The sequence below is a fragment of the Oncorhynchus nerka genome, linkage group LG25 (assembly GCF_034236695.1).
Source record: "Oncorhynchus nerka isolate Pitt River linkage group LG25, Oner_Uvic_2.0, whole genome shotgun sequence".
NCBI lineage: Eukaryota > Metazoa > Chordata > Actinopteri > Salmoniformes > Salmonidae > Oncorhynchus > Oncorhynchus nerka.
The window spans coordinates 46,064,056-46,091,711 of NC_088420.1; the positions used below are offsets into that span (position 1 = coordinate 46,064,056).

Genomic DNA, 27,656 nt, shown 5'->3' on the forward strand with positions numbered 1-27,656 from the left:
CCGGATTCCAGATGATGGTTTCAATGGTACGAGATCCTCAGTATATTATTAGTATATTAACTCCTAATTCTATGGGTATGCGTGACTCAGATCAGACTTGATCAGCTGCAGAAGTCGCTGCGAGGAGAGGACGAGGAGGATGTCGAACAAGGTGCGGTGCAAGCGAAGTTGGAAGGACACTGACTTTAGAGTCCAGGTTGGTAAATAGGCTATAGGCCTACAATCACACGATGCTCTTGATGCTATTTAACTGGCACCACCATATGGTCTCACAAGTAGCATACATAAATAGTAGACTAAAAACATGATTCTGTCCTTTTTCCACAATTTGACTAATATTGCCCAGTTACATCACACATATTATGTCATGCAATCATCCATTCATTTATCCACCATGTGTTTTGTTTTAGACTCATGCATTCAAAATATCCATAATAGCCTGCTGAACGTATTATTTTAGTGATGGTTCTATACGAATCCTATGTTTACATCACTGAACATTATTTTTTATATTCTTAAAAACTGGGTGCAAATAAATAACGCCCCTTTTCTCGTTAAGAATCTAAAATGTACTGGGGCGTGACTGGGGGAAATAGTGCAGAGGGTGACTTTTAATGTTGCTAGTAAATGACAGATTACTCACATCTGTGTGAGACTATGTCATCTGATTCCTGTCTAGTTCGCTCTGTGAAAATACAATGTCGTCATGCTGTGTGATGACTGCTTGATACAGGCCCGACGAATGGCCCACAGAATCATTCAACACTATGCAAATGCGCATTTCGAAAACTAGACCCAGCGATACTTTATACTGGGTTATTGCATAATAGTTCATGCTGTTACATTTGCGCTTGTTCCTGTAGAGCTTCTGTTAATAAAAGTGTTTAAAATGAGGTTACTACTCACCTGATATTATTTGTGTAAATTAGGATGTTGTTTTTAATATTAGGAGGATGCCAATCTGGAGGAGTTAATTACATTTTAATTACATCTTAATTAATGATTGCAGTTAGCCTGTAGACCAGTGTTTCCCAAACTCGGTCCTGGGGAACCCAAGGGGTGCACGTTTTTTTAATCTGCCCTAAAACTACACAGCTGATTCATTACTCAACTCATCATTAAGCTTTCATTATTGGAATCCGCTGTGTAGTGCTAAAAAAATATAAAACAAAAGGCCTATAGGCTCATGTTTTAACAAAAGCTAGGCTACAACATCCACATGCATATAACCTATAACCCAGTATTATTTTATATACATTTTAATATGTAGGCCTTTTCTCCAAATATCAAATCACATTAAACGTTATGAATTAATAGTTACAAAGTTGCACTACAATATAACTTGGATCGACTGGTTAGTAACTAGGATCGACTCGATAGTCAATTGACTATACTGTACACCAAACTCGCTCCGCTCGCATTGCAACTTTTGCAGGGACTCTACAGACATGTCGTACACTAGCTGAAGTCAACCTGCAATTTGGCTCAACATTTGAGCCAAAAAACTATTCACAATCGGCAGGGTTTTGTTGCAGAAATAATACACTATATTTTTCCCGTGGACTGAGCACGAATTTGTAACCTTGGATGGGATTTTAGATTTTTCTTCTCACTAATGAACTGAGCTAGTAATGCAGGAGACAGCGACTCTGTCAGGGGCTCAAGATGGCAGATTTTTACTGAGTTCTGAACAGATATCTCGCTTTATTTTTTGCCATGAATAACAGAAGTCCTTGCACCGATGGCCCCTGTATACGAAGGTAAGATATGTTTATATCTGAAGTATTTTTGAGGTCAACCAGTCTTGTATAAAATAATATTGTGAATAAGAAAGAGGCAAGAGAGATAACTGTCTTGCACCCCATCGCTTACTTGTATTACAAAATGATAGAATGATGCATTTTCTGTTTAGTGTTTAGTTTAGCTCCATAGTAGTTTGATAATATGTATCACTTTGTCATAATAGTTATTGCTCTGGTTGCAAATATGTAGTGTGACATCGATGGTCGAATCCTTATGTAGGCTACAGTCTGCATCCCTAGCCGTCATAATTATTCTCTTGTGATGTTCCCGTGTGATATCCCACGATTTTAATCAAGTCGGCTACAAATACATTTCAAAATCTTCATTTGAAAGCTATTGCATTTGATTGCAAATAGTATTGGTGTTGAAATTACACCATTGCTCTATAGCCTACAGAGGAGAGAGAAAGGGCGAGAAGAAAGAACATCGCAGTTCGCACATAGTCACGCAACCGGAGAGCAAATTTAGCCTAATTTATCTCAATTTAAAACCTACACTTTCAATTTCTGGTTAAATGTTTAGTGCTCCATAACGTTTATTCATTTGTGCAAAGATAGATTTTCAACCAAAAGCAAAGACATGCTTATGTAGCCTACTGCTGTTGCTGCATTACGTCTGTGACTAATCCCATTGAGAGAATTGTACTCGGCATGTTTAGGAAAAATGCTATGCCCTAAAGACACGAGTAGAGTGCAATTCTATTTTGTTCTGTTACAATGTCTCACATGGTAAAGAGCCTTAATTCTTGGAATAAGGCAGACCAGATAGAGACAGGTCTCATGGCTATGGTACAATTGTAATTTTCTATAAAGTAGCTACATGTTGTGATGACTACCAGGGCAAATGCTATTTGGTCATCTACTAATATCCATAATCTTTTCGTATTATAAACTACTGCACAATACGCCTCCATGCTCTTTAGAATTACACTGCAGATTTTTGGGGGGACATACAAGAATTGTCATTAACCCCCAAAAAGGAGCCATTACTTTCTTTTTTGGTTAGGGTGTAATGTGAAAATGTATGTTTTTATTATTGCCGTTTGTGTATTTCACTATTAGTCCGTGCTCCCTCTGCTGGTTTAACTTGGAACATAAAACCCTTTGTAACAAACCACTAACTACATATAGAATCACGTTTAGTTTGGATGCATTTTTTTGTTGTTGAAAATGTGAAAGTTGGTGTAGGCCTAAATTGTGCCAAAAACAAATAGTGTAAGGCGTAGTAATTGTTAGGAAGCATGTATTTCCAATTTAGGTCTATATTTTCATGAATCATAGGCTACAGTTGAAACTATAGTTAGAGAGGGACAAATGACTGATTATTTGGTAGGCAATTCGTTTCACTAGATTTGTGAAACGTAGGCTACATGCATGGTCATATCCTTTATGCCAATCCAGCCAGACTGATTAGTTGCAGACTGGCTTAGAGAGCTCTGCATGTTAAACTCAACAGCCAAATAGGCTTGCATTAGCATGAAAAGGAGAGTTGAAATGAGACTCCACTGTGCAAGGTAATTAGTTGGAATGGTGTTCCCTGGCTTGCCTTTCATCATGGCGAGAAGCTGAGGAATTAATTGTCTACCTTTTCTGTTCTCGCCTGCTATGTGGAGCAGCAGCCAGGAACAGCAATGGAAATGGCCACATCCACTGGTAGAAAATGGTGACAGGGATCATCCATGTGCAAAGAGACCATCATGATGCTGGAATTCTGTGGACATTCAATAACCAAGACTGAAACATCTCCCTCCCGAATCTGTAGCCCTATCCTGCAGTCACATGACTGTGGCCTCATGGGTGGAATGTTATTCATATTTTTCAGAATTAATAAACATTATTTCAAAAACCCGCAGAAAATCCGGTGTTTCTATGTAAAACGTTAAAAATATATATATCTCAGTCTTCTGTGATGTAATATTGGGGTGAAAACTGAATACATTTCACCTCTATATCTGACATGGTCCAGGTATCTTCTTTTTTTTAAGCCCATTTTGTTTCAAAGTAGATTTGTTTAAGACTACCAAGAAACACTCTGTGTGACCCTGATTTAGCCCACTGTAGTAAAATGTTAAAGGTACTGTGCAGTAGGCACTGCCCCCTCCCCCCTCAAGGTTTTTTCGCATGATCAATTTAGTACCAACAAACCACTGGTATTTGATTTGATCAACAGTGTGCCTATGGAGAAAGATAATCAAAGGGTAGGTGAGTTAGTGTCCTACGGGACGCTGTGGTAGTGATGGTTCGGAGCCAGATGTGCCAGTCTTGCCGCCCTGGCCTGGCCCCTGCCTGTTTCTGCCCTGTTGAGTTTGTGTGTTAGTCTAAGCTCTGGCTGCCCAGCGCCCTGGCTGCCCAGTCTCATAACCCAAACTGACACGTTGATGAATGTATGATGTAGGGAGCAGGATCAGCAGCCCCCAGCTGTGGAAAAGCTAGTATTCAGACACAGACTCATGTCCCAGTCAGGGGAAAGTGGGGGTTGGGGGGGTATAGAGAGGATGGGGGGGTCAGTGGACGCCAGACAGCCCAGAGCAGGGCACCAGCTAGCTTAATTTGTGGATCTGTCTCGCAGAGTCTCAGGTCAAACAATATCTTAGAGAGCATTCGCAAGGCCGGAGACACTCTCATTGAAAAATGACAGAGAATAGATCAGAGGCTGCCGCTGAGACGATGATGATGATGATTGTGGTGGTGGTGACAGGGACTGTAGGCTAGCCTAGCACTGCTGTTCATGTGTAGATGTGCGTTTTAATTCTCTGTCGCTCCGAGAGACGTACTAGGAAAAGAGGGAAATGGGGGAGGAGGGAGAGGTTTAGAGACCACTCCCTGTCTTCTATGGGGTGAGTGCCCTTCTTGCTCTGTGTCAGTGGGTATGTAAAGGCAGAGAGAGGGAAAGGCTGAGGTCTGCCACCTCTCTCACTCTGTTGTTGGTAGCTGGCTGATTGGTATCGTCCTCATAGGACTGTGACCCCAGCTTTCATTCCAAGGTCACAGGGTTTAAACTTTGATTAGAATTCCAGCAAAACCACAGGAATTTGGGGCCAAGTCACCCCTTACTAAGTTAGAAATGAGCTTCCCGGCGATTATGTTTCCATGCGGAGCAGGAGAGTTTTGAGAGTTTAGCTAGTGACATAGCTTGGTTAGTCAGCAGATCTGTACGTAGTAGTGATCGTCGCTCTCCCCGTGTTGTCGATGCACAGATAGCTCGCTGCGGGAGTTTAAGCCTATCACATGCTTTCACTTTAGCGTGCAGATCTTTCCCCCATCCCCTTTGTGCAGTTGCTTATTTGAAGTCTGCTGGTAAATGTTATGAAAATTGACATGCCGCAGAACGTTACAAGCATCCCCTTTGCATTATTCAAAGTAGTCTATGTGAAAAGGAAATGAAAATCTAGTGTTCACTGTTCAGGTTCTTGGAGGTATTGATTTGTGGAAGCGTGTCATAGAATAAGCTAAGCCAGGGAGAGGTGGGACTAGGAATACGGCAGAATCAATGTGAGTTTGATGAGAGCAGACAGTGAGTGTGTGTTAGCCAGATCTCGGTGGAAGCGGGAGGGATATGGGATCCCTCTGATGTGTCTGTCTGGTGAAATGGTTCACAGGTGTGCTGCTCTGGCTGTTTGGTTTGGTGAGGAACAGATGGGTGCGGGTTGAGTTCTGACCGAGCTGAAATGACAGGTTAGAGGTCAGGCTGAACAAAGCATTCACAGGCAAAACATCAGTGGGACTGTAACGCTACTGCGTGTGGCCTATTTCTACAGGCTCTATTCTGTTCTTTCAACGTGTTCTTTGAAAACGTTGGTATGGGGACAGAGAGAGAGATCAGAACGAGGAGCAATTTATTCCGATTATTTCATTAGTCCAAGTGTGCATCATTCCTCGATTCCTCAAAAAACTCTGGCAAGATTCAAGGCTGCAAGGACCACTCCCACTCTCAGTCAGATCTTGGAGGACAGTGTGAGTCTTTGGAGGACAACTCACGTTTTAACGTGAGTTGCTGCTAGTGTGCTCAGTGTTTTGAGGGGGAGTGAGTTCTTGGCTGGGGATGTGCTGCTCAGTGCTGACAGAAGGCATTTCCGTACAGAGTGTTATGCGTGTGCGAAGGCCTTCTTCCAGCAGGCAGTTCTGTTGTTGCTCTGTGTTTGCTGTCAGTTTGTGTAGAGCAGCTGCCTGTGGCTCTGACTCTGACAAGCAGGTCCTGTGCAGTACATCCAGCTCTATCTGGATGCTGTGGTTTGTGTTGGGCCTAAGTATTGTGTGTCTCTGCTTGCTATTTGTTCCATCTTTAAGGATACATTGTCCCTGGATAGAGTAAATGGAACAGAATACGAGCTGTTGTGAAGTTGTATTTGTTAAGATATTCATTGTATAGTCATTTCTGGTTCGTAAAGGCTCATTTTCATTGTGTCTTCCTCATGTAGTGAGAGAGTCTATTGTCTCTGTCATGGATATGGTATGGGAGAGTCTGGCACAGCGCATGATTTGCTTTTCCCATGACTTCTGTGCAGCAGAACGGCAGAGCTTCAAGGTGGCAATCTTTCTGTGTGTTTTTTTTTTGTGATGCCTCCTCTGGCCTGGTTGCCTGGTGATTCCAGCAGCTCTCCTCCATGTCCCCACCCTGCTCCTTCCCCACCCCCAAATACCGCTCTGTTTGATTGTGAGATGAGAAGCCATTGGTAAGCTCAGACTCAACCCATGTGACACCAATGGACACCATCTGATGGGCAGATTGGAAACCCGGTTTGGGGGCCTGTGGGGGCTTCTGTAGCGGCAGCTTTTGTGCTCTCATAATCTTGCCTCCCTCCCCTATCGTCCCAGCCCAGCCCACCCCAGGCCACCCCAGCCCATCCCACCCCAGCCCAGCCCACCCCGCATACCAGCCTGTTTGGGGGTGGACATTGTCCAGGCCCTTAATCCTATTGTTTTGGATAATATCCCCCCATACCCAGTCCATTTGGCATGGCATTCTTTGGAAGAACAACAGACTGGTTCTTTATCACAGACATGGTCTTGTAGCCTTTCATCATGGCATGTTACATTACACTCATGGAGCCAGGGCCCAATACTGTCCAATGATCCCACTGGGCACAGACGTCAATTCAACGTCTATTCCATGTTGGTTCAGTGTAATTTTATTGAAATGATGTGGAAACAATGTTGATTCAAACAGTGTATGCTCAGTAGGATATCTTCAACATTGTGTATAGACTACAGCCTACAGTATCTAAAGGATTGTTATTGCTGGATGGGTACAGTACAGTTACTGCACAAAGGGAACAGCACATATTTTAACTGCCCAGTTGCCCGCCCTCTTCTATTCGTTTCAATGGGAGCTTTTCAAAGTGAAAAATGTATGGCCATTTTTAATGAAGGCTTTCATGTTCTCTGTCTTCTTTCCTCTACTTCAGAGAGAGGGGGGGAGGGGGGGAGCATGGTTTAGTGTAGATAGATAGATAGATAGATAGATAGATAGTACCAGTCAAGAGTTTGGACACACCTACTCATTCCAAGGTTTTTCTTTATTTTTACTATTTTCTACATTGTTGAATAATAGTGATGACATCAAAACTATTAAATAACACATATGGAATCATGTAGTAACCAAAAAAGTGTTAAACAAATCAAAGTATATTTCATATTTGAGACTCTTCAAAGTAGCCACCCTTTGCCTTGATGACAGCTTTGTACACTCTTGGCATTCTCTCAACCAGCATCATGAGGTAATCACCTGGAATGCATTTCAATCAACAAGTGTGCCTTGTTAAAAGTTAATTTGTGGATTTATTTTCCTTAATGCGTTTGAGACAATCAGTTGTGTTGTGGCAAGGTACGGGTGGTATACAGAAGATAGCCCTATTTGGTAAAATACCAAGTCCATATTATGGCAAGAACAGCTCAAATAAGCAAAGAGAAACGACAGTTCATCATTAGTTTAAGACATGTCAGCCAATCCAGAAAATGTCAAGGACTTTGAAAGTTTCTTCAAGTGCAGTCGCAAAAACCATCAAGCACTATGATGAAACTGGCTCTCATGAGGACCGCCACTGGAAAGGAAGACCCAGAGTTACCTCTGCTGCAGAGGTTAAATTCATTAAAGTTAACTGCACCTCAGATTGCTGCCCAAATGAATGCTTCACAGAGTTCAAGTAACAGACACTTCTCAACGTCAACTGTTCAGAAGAGATTACGTGAATCAGGCCTTCATGGTCAAATTGCTGAAAGAAACCACTACTAAAGGACACAATAAGAAGAAGAGACTTGCTTGGTCCAAGAAACATGAGCAATGGACATTAGACCGGTGAAGTCCAGATTAGAGATTTTTGGTTCCAACCGCCGTGTCTTTGTGAGACGCAGATAGGTGAGCTGGATGATCTCCGCATGTGTGGTTCCCACGTGAAGCATGGAGGAGGAGGTGTGATGGTGTGGGTGTGTTTTGCTGGTGACACTAACATTGATTTATTTAGAATTCAAGGCACACTTAACCAGCATGGCTACCATAGCATTCTGCAGCGATATGTCATCCCATCTGGTTTGCGCTTAGTGGGACATTTGTTTTTCAACAGGAAAATGACCCACAACACACCTCCAAGCAGTGTAAGGGCCATTTGACCAAGAAGGAGAGTGATGGAGTGCTGTATCAGATGACGTGGCCTCCACAATCACCCAATCTCGACCCAATTGAGATTGTTTGGGATGAGTTGGACCGCAGAGTGAAGTAAAAGCAGCCAACAAGTGCTCAGCATATGTGGGAACTACATTACATTACATTTAAGTCATTTAGCAGACGCTCTTATCCAGAGCGACTTACAAATTGGTGCATTCACCTTATGACATCCAGTGGAACAGTAGTGCATCTAAATCTTTTAAGGGGGGGGTGAGAGGGATTACTTTATCCTATCCTAGGTATTCCTTAAAGAGGTGGGGTTTCAGGTGTCTCCGGAAGGTGGTGATTGACTCCGCTGTCCTGGCGTCGTGAGGGAGTTTGTTCCACCATTGGGGGGCCAGAGCAGCGAACAGTTTTGACTGGGCTGAGCGGGAACTGTACTTCCTCAGTGGTAGGGAGGCGAGCAGGCCAGAGGTGGATGAACGCAGTGCCCTTGTTTGGGTGTAGGGCCTGATCAGAGCCTGGAGGTACTGAGGTGCCGTTCCCCTCACAGCTCCGTAGGCAAGCACCATGGTCTTGTAGCGGATGCGAGCTTCAACTGGAAGCCAGTGGAGAGAGCGGAGGAGCGGGGTGACGTGAGAGAACTTGGGAAGGTTGAACACCAGACGGGCTGCGGCGTTCTGGATGAGTTGTAGGGGTTTAATGGCACAGGCAGGGAGCCCAGCCAACAGCGAGTTGCAGTAATCCAGACGGGAGATGACGAGTGCCTGGATTAGGACCTGCGCCGCTTCCTGTGTGAGGCAGGGTCGTACTCTGCGGATGTTGTAGAGCATGAACCTACAGGAACGGGCCACCGCCTTGATGTTAGTTGAGAACGACAGGGTGTTGTCCAGGATCACGCCAAGGTTCTTAGCGCTCTGGGAGGAGGACACAATGGAGTTGTCAACCGTGATGGCGAGATCATGGAACGGGCAGTCCTTCCCGGGAGGAAGAGCAGCTCCGTCTTGCCGAGGTTCAGCTTGAGGTGGTGATCCGTCATCCACACTGATATGTCTGCCAGACATGCAGAGATGCGATTCGCCACCTGGTCATCAGAAGGGGAAAGGAGAAGATTAATTGTGTGTCGTCTGCATAGCAATGATAGGAGAGACCATGTGAGGTTATGACAGAGCCAAGTGACTTGGTGTATAGCGAGAATAGGAGAGGGCCTAGAACAGAGCCCTGGGGACACCAGTGGTGAGAGCACGTGGTGTGGAGACGGATTCTCGCCACGCCACCTGGTAGGAGCGACCTGTCAGGTAGGACGCAATCCAAGCGTGGGCCGCGCCGGAGATGCCCAACTCGGAGAGGGTGGAGAGGAGGATCTGATGGTTCACAGTATCGAAGGCAGCCGATAGGTCTAGAAGGATGAGAGCAGAGGAGAGAGAGTTAGCTTTAGCAGTGCGGAGCGCCTCCGTGATACAGAGAAGAGCAGTCTCAGTTGAATGACTAGTCTTGAAACCTGACTGATTTGGATCAAGAAGGTCATTCTGAGAGAGATAGCGGGAGAGCTGGCCAAGGACGGCACGTTCAAGAGTTTTGGAGAGAAAAGAAAGAAGGGATACTGGTCTGTAGTTGTTGACATCGGAGGGATCGAGTGTAGGTTTTTTCAGAAGGGGTGCAACTCTCGCTCTCTTGAAGACGGAAGGGACGTAGCCAGCGGTCAGGGATGAGTTGATGAGCGAGGTGAGGTAAGGGAGAAGGTCTCCGGAAATGGTCTGGAGAAGAGAGGAGGGGATAGGGTCAAGCGGGCAGGTTGTTGGGCGGCCGGCCGTCACAAGACGCGAGATTTCATCTGGAGAGAGAGGGGAGAAAGAGGTCAGAGCACAGGGTAGGGCAGTGTGAGCAGAACCAGCGGTGTCGTTTGACTTAGCAAACGAGGATCGGATGTCGTCGACCTTCTTTTCAAAATGGTTGACGAAGTCATCTGCAGAGAGGGAGGAGGGGGGGAGGGGAGGAGGATTCAGGAGGGAGGAGAAGGTTGCAAAGAGCTTCCTAGGGTTAGAGGCAGATGCTTGGAATTTAGAGTGGTAGAAAGTGGCTTTAGCAGCAGAGAGAGAAGAGGAAAATGTAGAGAGGAGGGAGTGAAAGGATGTCAGGTCCGCAGGAGGCGAGTTTTCCTCCATTTCCGCTCGGCTGCCCGGAGCCCTGTTCTGTGAGCTCGCAATGAGTCGTCGAGCCACGGAGCGGGAGGGGAGGACCGAGCCGGCCTGGAGGATAGGGGACATAGAGAGTCAAAGGATGCAGAAAGGGAGGAGAGGAGGGTTGAGGAGGCAGAATCAGGAGATAGGTTGGAGAAGGTTTGAGCAGAGGGAAGAGATGATAGGATGGAAGAGGAGAGAGTAGCGGGGGAGAGAGAGCGAAGGTTGGGACGGCGCGATACCATCCGAGTAGGGGCAGTGTGGGAAGTGTTGGATGAGAGCGAGAGGGAAAAGGATACAAGGTAGTGGTCGGAGACTTGGAGGGGAGTTGCAATGAGGTTAGTGGAAGAACAGCATCTAGTAAAGATGAGGTCGAGCGTATTTCCTGCCTTGTGAGTAGGGGGAAGGTGAGAGGGTGAGGTCAAAAGAGGAGAGGAGTGGAAAGAAGGAGGCAGAGAGGAATGAGTCAAAGGTAGACGTGGGGAGGTTAAAGTCGCCCAGAACTGTGAGAGGTGAGCCGTCCTCAGGAAAGGAGCTTATCAAGGCATCAAGCTCATTGATGAACTCTCCGAGGGAACCTGGAGGGCGATAAATGATAAGGATGTTAAGCTTGAAAGGGCTGGTAACTGTGACAGCATGGAATTCAAAGGAGGCGATAGACAGATGGGTAAGGGGAGAAAGAGAGAATGACCACTTGGGAGAGATGAGGATCCCGGTGCCACCACCCCGCTGACCAGAAGCTCTCGGGGTGTGCGAGAACACGTGGGCAGACGAAGAGAGAGCAGTAGGAGTAGCAGTGTTGTCTGTGGTGATCCATGTTTCCGTCAGTGCCAAGAAGTCGAGGGACTGGAGGGAGGCATAGGCTGAGATGAACTCTGCCTTGTTGGCCGCAGATCGGCAGTTCCAGAGGCTACCGGAGACCTGGAACTCCACGTGGGTCGTGCGCGCTGGGACCACCAGATTAGGGTGGCCGCGGCCACGCGGTGTGGAGCGTTTGTATGGTCTGTGCAGAGAGGAGAGAACAGGGATAGACAGACACATAGTTGACAGGCTACACAAGAGGCTACGCTAATGCAAAGGAGATTGGAATGACAAGTGGACTACACGTCTCGAGTGTTCAGAAAGTTAAGCTTACGTAGCAAGAATCTTATTGACTAAAATGATTAAAATGATACAGTACTGCTGAAGTAGGCGTGCTGGCAGAGGCTGCGTTGTTGACTATGTAGGCTAGCTGGCAGTGTCTGCGTTGTTGACACTACACTAATCAAGTCGTTCCGTTGAGTGTAATAGTTTCTACTGTGCTACTGTGCTGCTATTCGGGGCTAGCTGGCTAGCTAGCAGTGTTGATTTACGTTACGTTGCGTTAAAAGAACGACAATAGCTGGCTAGCTAACCTAGGAAATCGCTCAAGACTACACAATTATCTTTGATACAAAGACGGCTATGTAGCTAGCTATGTAGCTAGCTACGATCAAACAAATCAAGCCGTTGTACTGTAATGAAATGAAAAATGTGATACTACCTGTGGAGCGAAGCGAAATGCAACCGGATTGTTGAGTGCGGAAGTTCTGTTACGTTAAGGACGACAAATAGCTGGCTAGCTAACCTCGGTAAATTAAGATAATCACTCTAAAACTACACACTCTAAACTACACAATTATCTTGGATACGAAGACAGCAAAGACAACTATGAAGCTAGCTAACACTACACTAATCAAGTCGTTCAGTTGAGTGTAATAGTTGTGCTGCTAATCGGTAGACGGTGGACTAGCTAACGGTGGACGTTAGCTAGCTGGCTAGCTGCAGGGCAGTGTAGACTGCGTTAGGACGACGAAATACGATAATTACGCAATTATCTATGATACAAAGACGGCTATGTAGCTAGCTAAGAAGAAATTGCTAAGATTAGACAAATCAAACCGTTGTACTATAATGAAATGTAATGAGATGTAATACTACCTGCGGACCGGGTGCAGATGCGACCGCTCGCTCCAACCCGGAAGACACACAGCAACTCCTTCAAGACTGTTGGAAAAGCATTCCTCGTGAAGCTGGTTGAGAGAATGCCAAGAGTGTGTAAAGCTACTTTGAAGAATCTAAAATGTTTAACACTTTTTCGGTTGCTACATGATTCTATATGTGTTATTTCATAGTTTTGATGTCTTCACTACTTTTCTACAATGTAGAAAATAGTAAAAACTAAGAGAGAGAAATGAGATAGACGGAGAGAAGCATTGTGCACTAGATGGAGTAACGATTGGAAAAGCACTGGGCAGAGTTGCAATCAGAGTTGGCCTTTCCAACACAACAGAGAGAGAGCCCACCGTGTAGGTTGAAGGAGCGAGAGAGTATGGGCCGTTCTTGGTCACGGAAGGGAAGCGGAGCATCGTCCGGCTGGCAGCCCCTTCACAGATGGCTGCAGGTACAGCGACACACTTGGCTGATAACCAAAGTACGTCAAATGGCCAGATGTGCTGTCTGCGGCTGCCCCAGGGGGAGGGAGAAGGGACGGACACAGCTCACAGTACAGAGAGAGACTGGGCCAATCAAGGGAATCAACAGGAATGGAAATGACCAGCACACATCTTTACGTTCTGCTTGCTGTCTTTCCTCTCTGTCTGTTTTTCCTTTATCTATCACCCTTTCTCCTTTATCTATCACCCTTTCTCCTTTATCTATCACCCTTTCTCCTTTATATATCACCCTTTCTCCTTTATCTATCACCCTTTCTCCTTTATCTATCACCATTTCTCCTTTATCTATCACCCTTTCTCCTTTATCTATCACCCTTTCTCCTTTATATATCACCCTTTCTCCTTTATATATCACCATTTCTCCTTTATATATCACCATTTCTCCTTTATCTATCACCCTTTCTCCTTTATATATCACCCTTTCTCCTTTATCTATCACCCTTTCTCCTTTATATATCACCCTTTCTCCTTTATATATCACAATTTCTCCTTTATCTATCACCCTTTCTCCTTTATATATCACCATTTCTCCTTTATATATCACCCTTTCTCCTTTATATATCACCCTTTCTCCTTTATATATCACCATTTCTCCTTTATCTATCACCCTTTCTCCTTTATATATCACCATTTCTCCTTTATCTATCACCCTTTCTCCTTTATATATCACCATTTCTCCTTTATCTATCACCCTTTCTCCTTTTTCTTTCACCTCTCTTCATTTTCAGCTCTTTCGTTTCTGCTGGATCACTGACGAATCACCTAGTTGGTGTTGCTCAGTCTATCGCTGACGTGTGTGTGGTCAACATTACCCTCAAAGACTCAGATATTGCTGGCTTTGATGGTGTGATGGAGCGTAGAGGGAACGCTGACACCAGATCACTGATTCAACTGGCCTCTGGGTCCTCCATTCGTGCTGATGGGAAAATACAAAGCTAAAGAAAAGAATGTACCCCAGGCCACAGTTCAGATACTTTCCCAAATTCTACTTCATCCCATGATTATCTCTTTAGTGCATTTTGAAACTATAATGGCCTCATGCTTTCGTCACTGTCATAGCTGCCCGAAATAGAAACAAATGTAACTTTATGTTCAAAGAAAAATGAGATTCTTCGTTTTTTTCTTTGACTTTTCACTCGTCTTCATATATATTTCTTTGATAGCCAGTTGGTTATTATTATTTCAAGGCCTCATTCATGACTACATAGACCAGGCTTTCAGTCCTTTAAAACCACTCCTCACTTCAAAGCCTGAGGCACATGGGTATAAACAGCTCTGCCTGACTGCTCTTAGAACTGACCCTTCTTTTCAGAGCGAGTTAGAGAGAAAGGGGGAAATGAAGGAGAGACCGAGGGGGGGTGGAGAGAACCATGGGCCTCCGTGGTGCTCTCCGAGGTCGTGGAGGGTGCAGGGGAGGAGGAGGGGAGTGCAGAAGGGTTGCAGGGGTGCACCCGTCTCCTCTAACCTGTCTCCTCACATTGAGCATTGGCACACACACACGCAAACACACGTGCAGGCACCCCTCGTCCTCCATGATGGGCCGTGGCAGCTGTGCGCTCAGGCAGGGGCTAGCAAAAGCTCTGGCTTTTCAGAGAATGCGCCTCAGAAAAAGGGCAAGACCTGACCTTTAGATATATGAAAGCTTGTCCTCCATCTCCGGCACTGCAGGACTGTTGTTCTTGCCTCGTTAACTTCCTGAAATAGACAGAGTCAGGGAGTTGAGGCCTGGCCTCCGCCCTAGTAGCTGATATGATGCTTATTGGCTTGCAGACAGTGTGGTCACTAACAGTGATGCTTGGCTATTTACATAGCTTGTTTTGGATGTTATGTGTATTTGCAGATCTGGTTTCAAATGCATTTTGAAATGGTTTCAAATACTTTAGCTGGGCTTGATTGAGCTTGCCTGGAGCAATGGAAGTTATTGAATCGTGTAAACTCGCTCATCGAGCACTCCAGGCGGGCTAAAGCAAACCCTCAAAGTATGTGAAAGATTTTAGAGTTGTACCCAGGTCTGGTTATTTGTGATCATACTCACTGTAAATATCCTTGAAGTCCATATGTTGCATAGGCTGTGAACCAGACTGTGTGGAGAGCTGAGTTGGCTGCTTGGCTGGTTTCCCTCATTACCTCAGCAGTTATGTCACCAGACAGTCTCTGCCATGTTTAGCGCACATTGAGTTGAAAACTCTATACCCTCCTCAAATGGTAGGTGTAATTCACGTGAGTTGGTGTGTCGGCGTGTGGCCGTGGCTGTCTGCTTGATATGGGTCTGTTGCTGTGGCCTCTCCTGGATTCTGTGAAGAGAGTGGGAGGGTCTTCCAGAGAGGGAGCTACTCCCCTGTTCAGAGAACAGGATCTAAGCTGCTAAATGACTCTGCACCACGGCCCTTTCCTGGTCTTCAGCTCAGTTTCAACCCCCTACCCTGAAATATCATGCCCCTTGTCACCTGGGGAAGCATGTGTGCCAGGATCTGCCCCATCCCTAAGTTCTATGTGACAACAGAAAGGAATAGGAGGAGGTGGAGACAAGGAGTAAGGAAAGGAAAGGCTAACCACACGTGGGTATTGATTGTTTGCTCTGGCGTGTGAGGGATAAAGAGCTTCAAGATAGGGGCTGTTGTCCCCTCCACGACTGGCCATCTCAGAGCAGAGCAGGGAGTGGGAGTAGCACTAGTCTCTTATCATTATCCGACACATTGACTCAATGGCGTCCCTACAACACATTCTGTCTGTCAGTCCAATCTGCACTCCAGCAGAAAAGACCAGGCTAATAGGCCAGCCCACTTCCCCGAAAATGCTGCTGCTCAAAATCAAACATGTTTTGAAAACACCTTGCCTGCCTCTCTGCTGATTGGTCGCTGGGTGACTCATCGGGTATGACTGGTTCTTCTGTGGTCGGGGTTCACCGCCCGACGAGGCAGAGACGCAGGGGCGGGCTATGGGTGTCTGTCACTCAAAATACCTGCTGGGCTTTGTGGGCACACGCACACATACACACACCCACTGTATTTGGTTCATTCCTGGCAGGGTGTTAAGACCAGGCTGGGCTGTACAGTTTCTCCAATGGGTGGGAGTTGTACCGGCGTACAGGCGTAGCTCCATCAGTATGTTGGAGATTAGTGCAGAGCTGTTGACCCCTGGGTTCCTCCTTGGCCCCTGGCGCCTGTGTTAAAGCACACCCATAACCCCAGGAAATGCTCCTCCATGGTGGACTGGACTGGTTGGTGCTTCTTGATGTCTATGAAACCACAACCTATTGACAGATAATGCTATTCCAACGGGATATGTCTCTCTTTTCTCTTTCTCTCTCTCTCTCTCTCTCTCTCTCTTTCACTCTCTCTTTCACTGTCTCTCTCTTTCACTCTGTCTCTCTTTCATTCTCTCTTTCACTCTCTCTCTCTCTCTCTTTCACTCTCTCTTTCACTCTCTGTCTCTCTCTTTCACTCTCTCTCTCTTTCACTCTCTCTCTTTCACTCTATGTATCTCTCTTTCATTCTCTCTTTCACTCTCTCTCTCTCTCTCTCTCTCTCTCTCTCTCTCTCTCACACACTCTCTCTCTGTCTCTCTCACTCGCTCTCTCTTATCTCTATTTTCTCTCTCTCTCCCTGCCATCTTCAGCACAGTATCATGGAGGGCATGGATGATTTAAAGCCTGCTCTGCTCATAATATTGAAAATGAAACAAGTGCAAAGCCATTAAAATACTTTCCCAATGACAATCATATTAGGGTAATACAAATGTGCCCCTTCACAAATGCTATTACTATCTGTCTGCAACCCAGTTAATTTACAAACCATGTATTTTCTCTTTGATTATTTATTGCCTTATTCCCTCTGCTTGGTATCTTTGTCTTGTTCTACTTGTCTGTTGATTGTTTGGTCTGGGTCGATAATTACATTTCATTGGAAAATGTTAGACTGATCCACAATCTGATTATGGTCTATGACAGTTAATGGTTTCTTCAGAAATCTTTACATGCCACAGGGCCATTATTGGTCGATCTTTAGATTGAATTATGGTGGGTGATATGTTGTCTGTGTGTGTCTGTGTTCGTGTGTGCATGTGTGTCCTCAGTCTGTCTCTCTCTGGGGTTTTGTAACCTAGCACAGCAGCCTTTGATCAGCTCTTGCAGCACTGCAAGAACTGCAAACATGCCACCTCAACGTGCACACACACACACACACACACACGATTATATCATATATCGTTAGACTGCCTTGGTGTCTGAACGTTTAGGCCTACGTATCTATAGATACAAACAATAACCTGCTGTCCTGCAGCTCGTTAGGAGTGAGTGGGAGAGAACCTGCAGTGGAGGTCGGTACTGTCGGGTCGGTACTGTACATGGGTGATAAGCAGAGAGAAGAAAGGCAGGCTGCTTATCAGGTGTGTGTCCCTGCATGGCCTCGCTGTGTTTGCCTGGTGTCCTGAAGCAGTAGTTAAAAGAGAGCCGTTTTGAGAGGGATGGTGGGGTTAAATGCCTAGTGTAGCAGCAATGTTACGCTTTCTCCCTTTCTATTTTCTCTTTCCATCTTTCTGTTTCTGTCTCTCACTCTCTCTTGCACTGTCTCGCTATGTTTCTGTCTCTCTCTCTCTCTCTCTCTCGCTGTCTCTATTAGAGGTTGACCGATTAATCGGAATGGCCGATTAATTAGGGCCGATTTCAAGTTTATTTTTGGACACCGATTTGGCCGATTTTATTTCATCTTTATTTAACTAGGCAAGTCAGTTAAGAACACATTCTTATTTTCAATGACGGCCTAGGAACGGTGGATTAACTGCCTCGTTCAGGGGCAGAACGACAGATTTTTACCTTGTCAGCTCAGGGGATTCAATCTTGCAACCTTACAGTTAACTTGTCCAACGCTCTAAACACCTGCCTCTCATTGCACTCCACGAGGAGACTGCCTGTTACGCGAATGCAGTAAGCCAAGGTAAGTTGCTAGATAGCATTAAACCTATCTTATGAAAAACAATCAATCAATCAATCATAATCACAAGTTAACTACACATGATTGATGATATTACTAGTCTATCTAGCGTGTCCTGCGTAGCATATAATCGATTCGATGCGTATCGTTGCTCCAATGTGTACCTAACCATAAACATCAATGCCTTTCTTAAAATCAATACACAGAAGTATATATTTTTTAACCTGCATATTTAGCTAAAAGAAATCCAGGTTAGCAGGCAATATTAACCAGGTGAAATTGTGTCACTTCTCTTGCGTTCATTGCACGCAGAGTCAGTGTATATGCAACAGTTTGGGCCGCCTAATTTGCCAGAATGTTACGTAATTATGACATAATATTGAAAGTTGTGCAATGTAACAGGAATATTTAGACTTATGGATGCCACCCGTTAGATAAAGTACGGAACGGTTCCGTATTTCACTGAAAGAATAAACGTCTTGCCATATTAATGACCTAAGGCTCGTATTTCTGTGTGTTATCATGTTATAACTAAGTCTATGATTTGATAGAGCAGTCTGACTGAGTGATGGTAGGCAGCAGCAGGCTTGTAAGCATTCATTCAAAGAGCACTTTCGTGCGTTTGCCAGCAGCTGGTTATGACTTCAAGCCTATCAACTCCTGAGATTAGGCTGGTGTAACCGATGTGAAATGGCTAGCTAGTTAGCGGGGTGCGCGCTAATAGCGTTTCAAACGTCACTCACTCAGAGACTTGGAGTGGTTGTTCCCCTTGCTCTGCATGGGTAACGCTGCTTCGCTGTTGTCGTTGTGTTCCTGGTTCGAGCCCAGGTAGGAGCGAGGAGAGGGACGGAAGCTATACTGTTACACTGGCAATACTAAAGTGCCTATAAGAACATCCAATAGTCAAAGGTTAATGAAATACAAATGGTATAGAGAGAAATAGTCCTATAATTCCTATAGTAACTACAACCTAAAACTTCTTACCTGGGAATATTGAAGACTAATGTTAAAAGGAACCACCAGCTTTCATATGTTCTCATGTTCTGAGCAAGGAACTTATACATTAGCTTTCTTACATGGCACATATTGCACTTTTACTTTCTTCTCCAAGACTTTGTTTTTGCATTATTTAAACCAAATTGAACATGTTTCATTATTTATTTGAGGCTAAATTGATTTTATTGATGTATTATATTAAATTAAAATAAGTGTTCATTCAATATTGTTGTAATTGTCATTATTACAAACAAATTAAAAAATTGTCCGATTAATCGGTATCGGCTTTATTGGTTCTCCAATAATCGGTATCGGCGATGAAAAAACATAATCGGCCTGCCTGCCTCTCTCTCTCTCTCTCTCTCTTTCCCTCTCCCCCTCTCTCTCACTGTCTCTGTAGAGAGGAAGTTGGGTGCTGTGCTTTGTACAATTGCCCTGCTCATGATTTTTCATTAATAAGAAAGACTGCTCAAATAGAGCTCATGCTGCCATCACCCTGTACCCCTCTCCTCTCTCCCCCCTCCCTCTCCCAAGGCTAGGGTTGCAAAATTCTGGGAACTTTCGATAATCTATTGAAATGTGTCTAATAAATAAACAGGCAGAGGTTAGGCTGTGGCAGAATGAAACCATGCCAAAGGTGCCTCATAGAGGTGGCTTTTTATAGCGTCTGCACTTTACATGTGAATAACAAGCTGTAATCTATTATCTAACCGCTGCTGAGCGGCTGCTTTGTTTTTCGTTTAGATGCGTGTTCATGGCCACCACCTAGGTAGTAGACTATTTGTTATTCATTATAAAGAAGATTTGGAATGCATTGGCTACAAGTGACCTTATGGATTTGTGTTGTAGCATGTGTGTATGGTAGCTAGTCCGCCAGCAGTAGTTACCTGTAGGTTGAACAGGAACTTTGTTGTGTACTGAGGCTGTGGCCCGCTAACTAGCTGTCCCTGACTGCCTCTCGGAGGAATTATTCTATAAATAAGCTGAGATGGGAGCTATAAAAGTGGACCGGGTGGTCAATAGTGGCCTGGAGTAGTGTGTGTTTATGTGAGACAGTGGGGGAGCGACAGGCCCTAGCACCCCCTCTAAGGACCGTTCCAGGCAGACAGACTCACAAGGCCAGGCTGAATGACATGGCTTATTGGCTCACTCCAAACAGACAATATGTTCCCTTCACCGCTGCATTCATTTTCACCTCCAGTCCCCTGAGATGTTGGCTTGTTCTGCGCTGCTTTATGGCACAGGAGAGGCTCTGCAATGGGACCTGAAGGACGGGTGTGGACAGACGGACAGATAAGAGAGTCAGACACCCGCCACGGTGTCTCTCTCTCCTGGAAGGGGGGTGGATAGCGATGACCCTGATGCTGAGTAAAGTGGACAGCAGAGAAGGGTAGGGGTTGGAGGGGTTCTGCTCCCTCTCTTCTCTCACGCCACTGTCCCCATCAGAGCCGAGGGGAGTTAATGCTTTGTCTCGACGGACAGAGGTCAAGTCATTAACCAGTGATTTGCCCCCCATGCGCTCTGATGATTCCTACAGATGCCTTAATGTCCTGGATCATCCCTAAGAGACAGACAACCCTCAGATGGGCCTCTGGTGATCTCTTGCAGACTGCACATGGACTCCTTGTCCAGTGTCCATTCTGCTGAGGGGGATGGTTCAGGACCATGGACATAGAGTTCCAGGTCTTAACTTGGACTTAGTTTCTGCTACATTCACAGAGGGTTAGCTCTGAGAAGGGTCCCGCTATGACTGAGGAAGGGTTGTGTATTTGATTCCTCCTCTCTCCTCTAGATAAGAGTGCTGCACGGCACGTTGTCATGCATACCACTATACAGGCCTTTATTAAAACGGCCAAGCACACAGGACCTAGTCAGATCAAGAGGGCCTCCAGACTTTCTTTTCCCCTCCTTCCTTCCAACCTCCCTCCGTCGGCCTCCCGCGCACACTCTCAGGGAAAAAAAGGTTATATTTAACCTTTATTTAACTAGACGAGTCAGAACAAATTCTTATTTTCAATGACGGCCTGGGAACAGTGAGTTAACTGCCTTGATCAGGGGAAGAACGACAGATTTGTACCTTGTCAGCTCAGGGATTTGATCTTGCAACCTTTCAGTTACTATTCCAACGCTCTAACCACTAGGCTACCTGTCTAAATTTATTTTTTTGGGCTGCCCCATAGGAGAACCCTTTGAAGAACCCTTTCTGGTTCCATGTAGAACCCTTGCCAAAGAACCCCTTTGGAACCCTTTTTTCTAAGAGTGCAGAATAGAGTTGATCCTCCCAAAAAGCAGATGAACCTTTGAAAGAGGACATAATCCCCCCCTGAAGACATTGAACATTACCATTTCAGCACACTGCCTCTGAACAGGGGGAAATGCCACTGTGGTATGCTGCTTAATTGCAGTGCACTAAACACACCATGCTCTTTAAGGTATTTTAAATGGAGAGGCAGGCTACTCAAGGCATTCCAACATTGTAAATGTCAAACAATGGGCCCTTTACTGTTTTGTGTTTGGCACAGAGTTCAGAAATTCAAATAAATGAGGGCATTTGGAAGCTTTGTAGACTACAATGTTGGTTTAAATATAAAAAGCCAACAATTAACAACAACAAAAAGGGAGGTGGTTGTTACGTGTTCAGGGTTTAGATTTGAAACAGTTTTGAAGTTAAGTGGCGATTCAATACAGTGATTAATGCGTTCTGACATTCCAGTGAGGTACTATTGTGCACATTGTTGCCTATGCATGTTGTTCAGAGATAACGTTCCAGCCGTTTGACCCCATTCTGTTTGTTCATTTAAATACTTATCTGTCTCTAAGTCAGTTACTCTTTATTCAACCCTTCAGTTGTGTTAACTGTAACTTTCCCAGCTCCCCGAGTTGCCCTAGTGAGTCATGGATACGTTAAATTTGCCATGTTTCGTAAGTATTTCCTCAGAATATATCTCCGTTCAGATTCCCAAGTATTTCCTCAGAATATACAGTTTCCCAAGTTAGGCAAGTCTCCTGGCTGGCGCCTACATTTCTCCATGTCGCTCATGTTTGGTCACCTATAACAGAACAGTAACCAACAGGAGTCAATGACTAATAACTAACGTCAGTTTGAGGGGAATTTCAGATGGCGATGGCACTGCTATGGAAAGAGCCGTTACAATTTCAGCCTAAAGCCATAATCCCAAAGCTGCCTGGCTGATGCAGTTACTGTTGGTCATCCCTAATCATAGTGCTATAATCCTGGAATGTTCCATCACCGTCAGAACAGTAGGCCAATGCTCCATAGTATCTTATTCTCCTCCCATAGGCTCTCAGTCAGTCCCACGCAGCAGCAGCAGCACCGGTGACTAGTGACTACGGTGCCCAAATTATTTTGAGCAGCAAAGTGCCCAGCTAAGGAATCGGTGGGTAATCCAAGTGACATCTGGCCCTGGTGTCTTATGTGATTAGCTGAGTGCCTTGCTCCTAATAGCCCAGCGGACAGTCTTCATTACTCCATCCATCCACACGTTGTTACAAAGCGGCCTGGTGGGTCTAAATTCTACAGCGGCCGTCCACACAGACCAGTCCGGGGTGGGGGACAGAGAGGGGTGTCTAGGGCTATAGGGGAACCCTTATGCAAGACGAGTAGTTTGATTAAGCTTTATTCTAGCAAGTAGCCCCTGGTAATATGCTTGAAGGGATAGTGTGGGGTTTCGTCAATGAAGCCCTTTAACTGCTTCTCCGGAGTCAGATGAACTCGTGGGTACCATGGTTATGTATCTGCATCCAGTATGTAGGAAGTTAGGGGTAGTTTCACGAGCCAATGCTAACTAACTTACCACAAAGACTGGAAGTCTTCGGGTACAGCTAGCGTGCCAAGGGCAAGGGCCTCATTGCCAAAATCCCGAACTATTCCTTTAATCAACAAGCCTACAGGCGTCGGCTTCAGTGTGCAGCATTAAGGTTAAGACCAGATGACCGTTAGGATGACCAGTGTCCCTGGCTATATCGGGTCAGACAGACATTTGTTAGGAGGGAAGGGAGGAGGGAGGAAAGGAGATGGAGGAGGATGAAGAGGAGGAGAGGAGATTTGCAGTGAATTAATAATCAGAACTCAGAAATCGAATAATGACAGAGTGACTAAGCACGTCTCCTCCCTCCGCTCCCTGTCCCCAACACACTCCTGAATCATCATTTCGGGAACGTTTCGGGAACTCCTCCGAAACGTTGGGGAAATGTTCTACTCATTAGCTCCTGGATCTCTGCACAGCCTCTTCTCTTCAGAGTCACTGTGTGTTTAGTCATCTATAATGAGACAGGAAAGCATGATTGGTTTTAGCATTAGGCTAGGGCTATGTCTGGTACTGTATATACTGTACTCACTGTGTGCATGAGTGGGTGTGTTTTAGGATTTTGAGTATGTGTATGGATCTTGTTTATGTTTACAAATGGCATTGTGAGTGTGAGTGAAGATGTACACAGTGGTAGCTCTTAAATGTGCTAGTACACTAATTCGTGGTACATGGGAGACTGTAAATATAGCAGTACCGAGGCCTGCATGTAAGCAAGCTTGTGCTGCAATAATCATTTCAGTGCTACAAACATCATTGCTAAAAAAACCTTTTTGAGCTGGTTATTTTTGTGCCGTTTTTTGCTTCTGAGGCAGCCGATTCCCACGGGCTCAGTGCCTCGCAGTTTACCGGTTTTGATTTGTTGTCTTCAGGATCTGAGGTTAAGATGGAGTTGAAATGTAGATGAAGGTTTTTCTCTCTCCCTCTCTTTCTCTGTACCAACAGATGCAGGGTCTGGGTTGTCATTTAGCTTTTTGCGGAGGACATTTCTATCATTCCTTGAAACATTTTGGTGCACATTTCTGTATTCCTCTGATGATTCTCTGAGCTCCCTATGAATGAGTATTCGCAAGAGCTCTGTTTACATTAGTCCAGATGGGAACAGAAGAGAAATGGTATTTCCTCTGAATATATATCATATCTACATAGTCATCATTCATACACAAAGTTCCTGTTTAAACCTTATATGTATCCTATCATGAAGCACGTCCCAATACTGGATTTAAGTGATAATGCTGCACCTGTGTTTGGAGGATATGTTGGCACGGGTGTTGCCAATATATCCTACAAACATGGGCTTTGAGGGAATTATCTCTTTTATTCAACGGGTTACCTACATATTCAAGTAATGATTGACATATTTTCATTAAAAACGTTATTTTGATGAATTTATTCATACTATTTCATCCTACCCAAGCCGGCTGGTCGTTCGTTCTATTGGTTCGGTTGCCAGAGGTGCGACTCAGTCGTTCAGTCTTTTTGTTCTGTGTCTATGGACGTGACCCAGTCGTTCAGTCTTTTTGTTCTGTATCTATGGACGCGACCCAGTCGTTCAGTCTTTTTGTTCTGTGTCTATGGACGCGACCCAGTCGTTCAGTCTTTTTGTTCTGTGTCTATGGACGCGACCCAGTCGTTCAGTCTTTTTGGTCTGTATCTATGGAAGCGACCCAGTCGTTCAGTCTTTTTGTTCTGTGTCTATGGACGCGACCCAGTCGTTCAGTCTTTTTGTTCTGTGTCTATGGACGCGACCCAGTCGTTCAGTCTTTTTGTTCTGTGTCTATGGACGCGACCCAGTCGTTCAGTCTTTTTGGTCTGTATCTATGGAAGCGACCCAGTCGTTCAGTCTTTTTGTTCTGTATCTATGGAAGCGACCCAGTCGTTCAGTCTTTTTGTTCTGTATCTATGGACGCGACCCAGTCGTTCAGTCTTTTTGTTCTGTATCTATGGACGCGACCAAGTCGTTCAGTCTTTTTGTTCTGTGTCTATGGACGCGACCCAGTCGTTCAGTCTTTTTGTTCTGTATCTATGGACGCGACCAAGTCGTTCAGTCTTTTTGTTCTGTGTCTATGGACGCGACCCAGTTGTTCTGTGTCTATGGACGCGACCCAGTCGTTCAGTCTTTTTGTTCTGTATCTATGGACGCGACCCAGTCGTTCAGTCTTTTTGTTCTGTGTCTATGGACGCGACCCAGTCGTTCAGTCTTTTTGTTCTGTGTCTATGGACGCGACCCAGTCGTTCAGTCTTTTTGTTCTGTGTCTATGGACGCGACCCAGTCGTTCAGTCTTTTTGTTCTGTATCTATGGACGCAACCCAGTTGTTCGTTCTAAATGTTCCATTGCCATACTGGCTGGCAACATTCTTATCCCTTGCTTGCTAGCTAGCCAACTGCGGCTAATTTACAGTCATGTCAAACAGTGCAGACAGAATAACCACAGTAGCTGCATCTGTTTAAGCTGTTTTCTAGTGACATTTATTTGGATATATCCATAACAATGAACTAATGAGGCACGATTTCGCCTGGAATAGAAAATGTCCTCTCTCGTTAGGACACTTGTTCAGAGCTAGCCAACAACACAGCTAACACAATAACTTCAAACTGAAGCTGGAAAGACTGCAAACTAGCTGCACTTTGTTGCATTTGACCTTTTATCAATTGACATTTCTTTGTATATACCATAAAAATTACGCCAGCTGATTCATGATTTCGACTGGCTGAGAAACGCTGCCTGCCTCTCTCTCTCGTCCCGACTCTCGACCCCTACTTGTTCATTACTATGGGACAGTTGGAGATCGAATTTGAATATTGAAACATTGTTGCAAATGTCGGAGAGACAGACAATAAGGTTAATACAAATCTCCGCTGTTGAAAACTAATTGTTGGTCTAAAAGAAATGTGAGAGAATGTCTAGATGATTTTTATAGTGGAGATCAAGTTTCTAACTTCCCTGCCTGGGCTGATGAGACAGTGGATGGAACAGATGGAACAGAGTAAATAGGCATTTTAACGTCATAGATTTAGCCGGTGGTAATTTGTCGAATAGACACTGGCTGGAATGCGCTTCTAACCAATCAGCATTCAGGATTAGACCCACCCGTTGTATAAATACTTTTAAAACATATATGCACACTCTCTCTCTTACCATGAATAGCATACATGATACTTAATTATGAATAGTTGCCTTAAACTGTGAAATAACTCATGTGAATCTAAGTGTCCAGTGTACGTGTCGGTTGAGTGAGGCATTGATGTGTCAGCATGGGCCTAGCTGAGCGCTGTAACGACCAGCCCTGACCTAAGCTCTCTTTATTTAAAGACGCCGCTCGTGTTTCAAGCACTGTCTCACATTCCTACCTCTCACTTTTTATCTCTCCCCCTCCCCTCCTTTTTTCCAGGTATGGCCTCGCAAGTGCAAGTCTTGTCCCCTCACACTCTCCAGTCAAGTGCCTTCTTTAGCGTGAAGAAGCTGAAGGTGGAGCAGAGTTCATACTGGGATATGACAGGGTACGGCACGCACAGCAAAGTCGTCTACAGTCAGAACAGCAAGCAGCAAGTGTCCCACGCCACCCCTCTTGGCATCAACTCCTCTCTGCCCTACGAGCAGCCAGCGCTCATCTTCCCGTCTAGCGCGGGGCACATCGTGGTCGCCTCGGCCAGCAGTACCTCGGGCACCGCAGGGCCTCTGTTGGGCTTGGCCGGTAGCAGTAGCGGCAGTGGAGGCGGAAGCGGAGGAGGAAGTGGTGGAGCCATCCACAACCTGACCCGTCGCAGCACCGTCAGTCTGCTGGACACCTACCAGCGATGCGGGCTTAAGCGCAAGAGTGAGGAGCTCGACAACAGCAACAGCAGCGTGACGATCATCGAGGAGCACGGCAGTGGCACAACGATGATCCAGAACGCAGCCAGCGGGGCCGCTGTGGCTACGGCCACGGCAACGGCCACATCGACAGCCACCTCCAAGAACAGTGGTTCCAACAATGAAGGGGACTACCAGTTGGTGCAGCACGAGGTGGTCTGCTCCATGACCAACACCTATGAGGTGCTAGAGTTCTTAGGCAGAGGCACCTTCGGCCAGGTGGTCAAGTGCTGGAAGAGGGGCACCAACGAGATTGTTGCCATCAAGATCCTGAAGAACCACCCGTCATACGCGCGCCAGGGCCAGATCGAGGTGAGCATCCTGGCCCGGTTGAGCACGGAGAGTGCAGATGACTACAACTTTGTGCGTGCCTATGAGTGCTTCCAGCACAAAAACCACACGTGCCTGGTGTTCGAGATGCTGGAGCAGAACCTGTACGACTTCCTCAAGCAGAACAAATTCAGTCCACTGCCGTTGAAGTACATCAGACCGGTCTTGCAGCAGGTGGCCACGGCCCTGATGAAGCTCAAGAGCCTGGGCCTGATTCACGCTGACCTGAAGCCGGAGAACATCATGTTGGTGGATCCCTCCAGGCAGCCGTACCGCGTCAAGGTCATCGACTTTGGCTCGGCCAGCCACGTGTCCAAAGCCGTGTGCTCCACCTACCTGCAGTCCAGATACTACAGGTAAGATCCGTTTCTATCACCTTGATTTAAACAGGAAATCCCACTGAGGTCAAAAAGCCTCTATCCCAAGAGAGATCTGGCAGTTGGTTTGATAAAGAATAGGGTTTGAAAAGGTTTAGATGGGACAGCTCTGTGCCACTCTCTCTCTATCTCTCTCTCTCTCTCTCTATCTCTCCCTCTCTCTCTTTCTCTCTTTCTCTCTTTCTCTCTCTCTCTCTCTCTCTCTCTCTCTCTCTCTCTCTCTCTCTCTCTCTTTGTCTCTCTCTCTCTCTCTCTCTCTCTCTCTCTCTCTCCTCAGTGTTAAC

The 27,656-nt window shown here is 45.6% G+C and overlaps 1 protein-coding gene across 10 annotated transcripts in view; it reads left to right on the forward strand.

The window, feature by feature from the left end:
* Positions 1–1,406: 1,406 nt before the first annotated feature.
* Positions 1,407–27,656, forward strand: part of LOC115109578 (homeodomain-interacting protein kinase 2-like) — a 103,337-nt gene continuing 77,087 nt past the window's right edge. For all 10 annotated transcript variants that reach the window (XM_029634608.2, XM_029634612.2, XM_029634613.2 and 7 more), the window contains exons 1-2: positions 1,407–1,760; positions 26,205–27,351. In XM_029634608.2, coding sequence (XP_029490468.1) covers positions 1,742–1,760; positions 26,205–27,351 — 1,166 coding nt within the window. In that variant the 5' untranslated portion in view covers positions 1,407–1,741. The remainder of the gene's footprint in view (positions 1,761–26,204; positions 27,352–27,656) is intronic.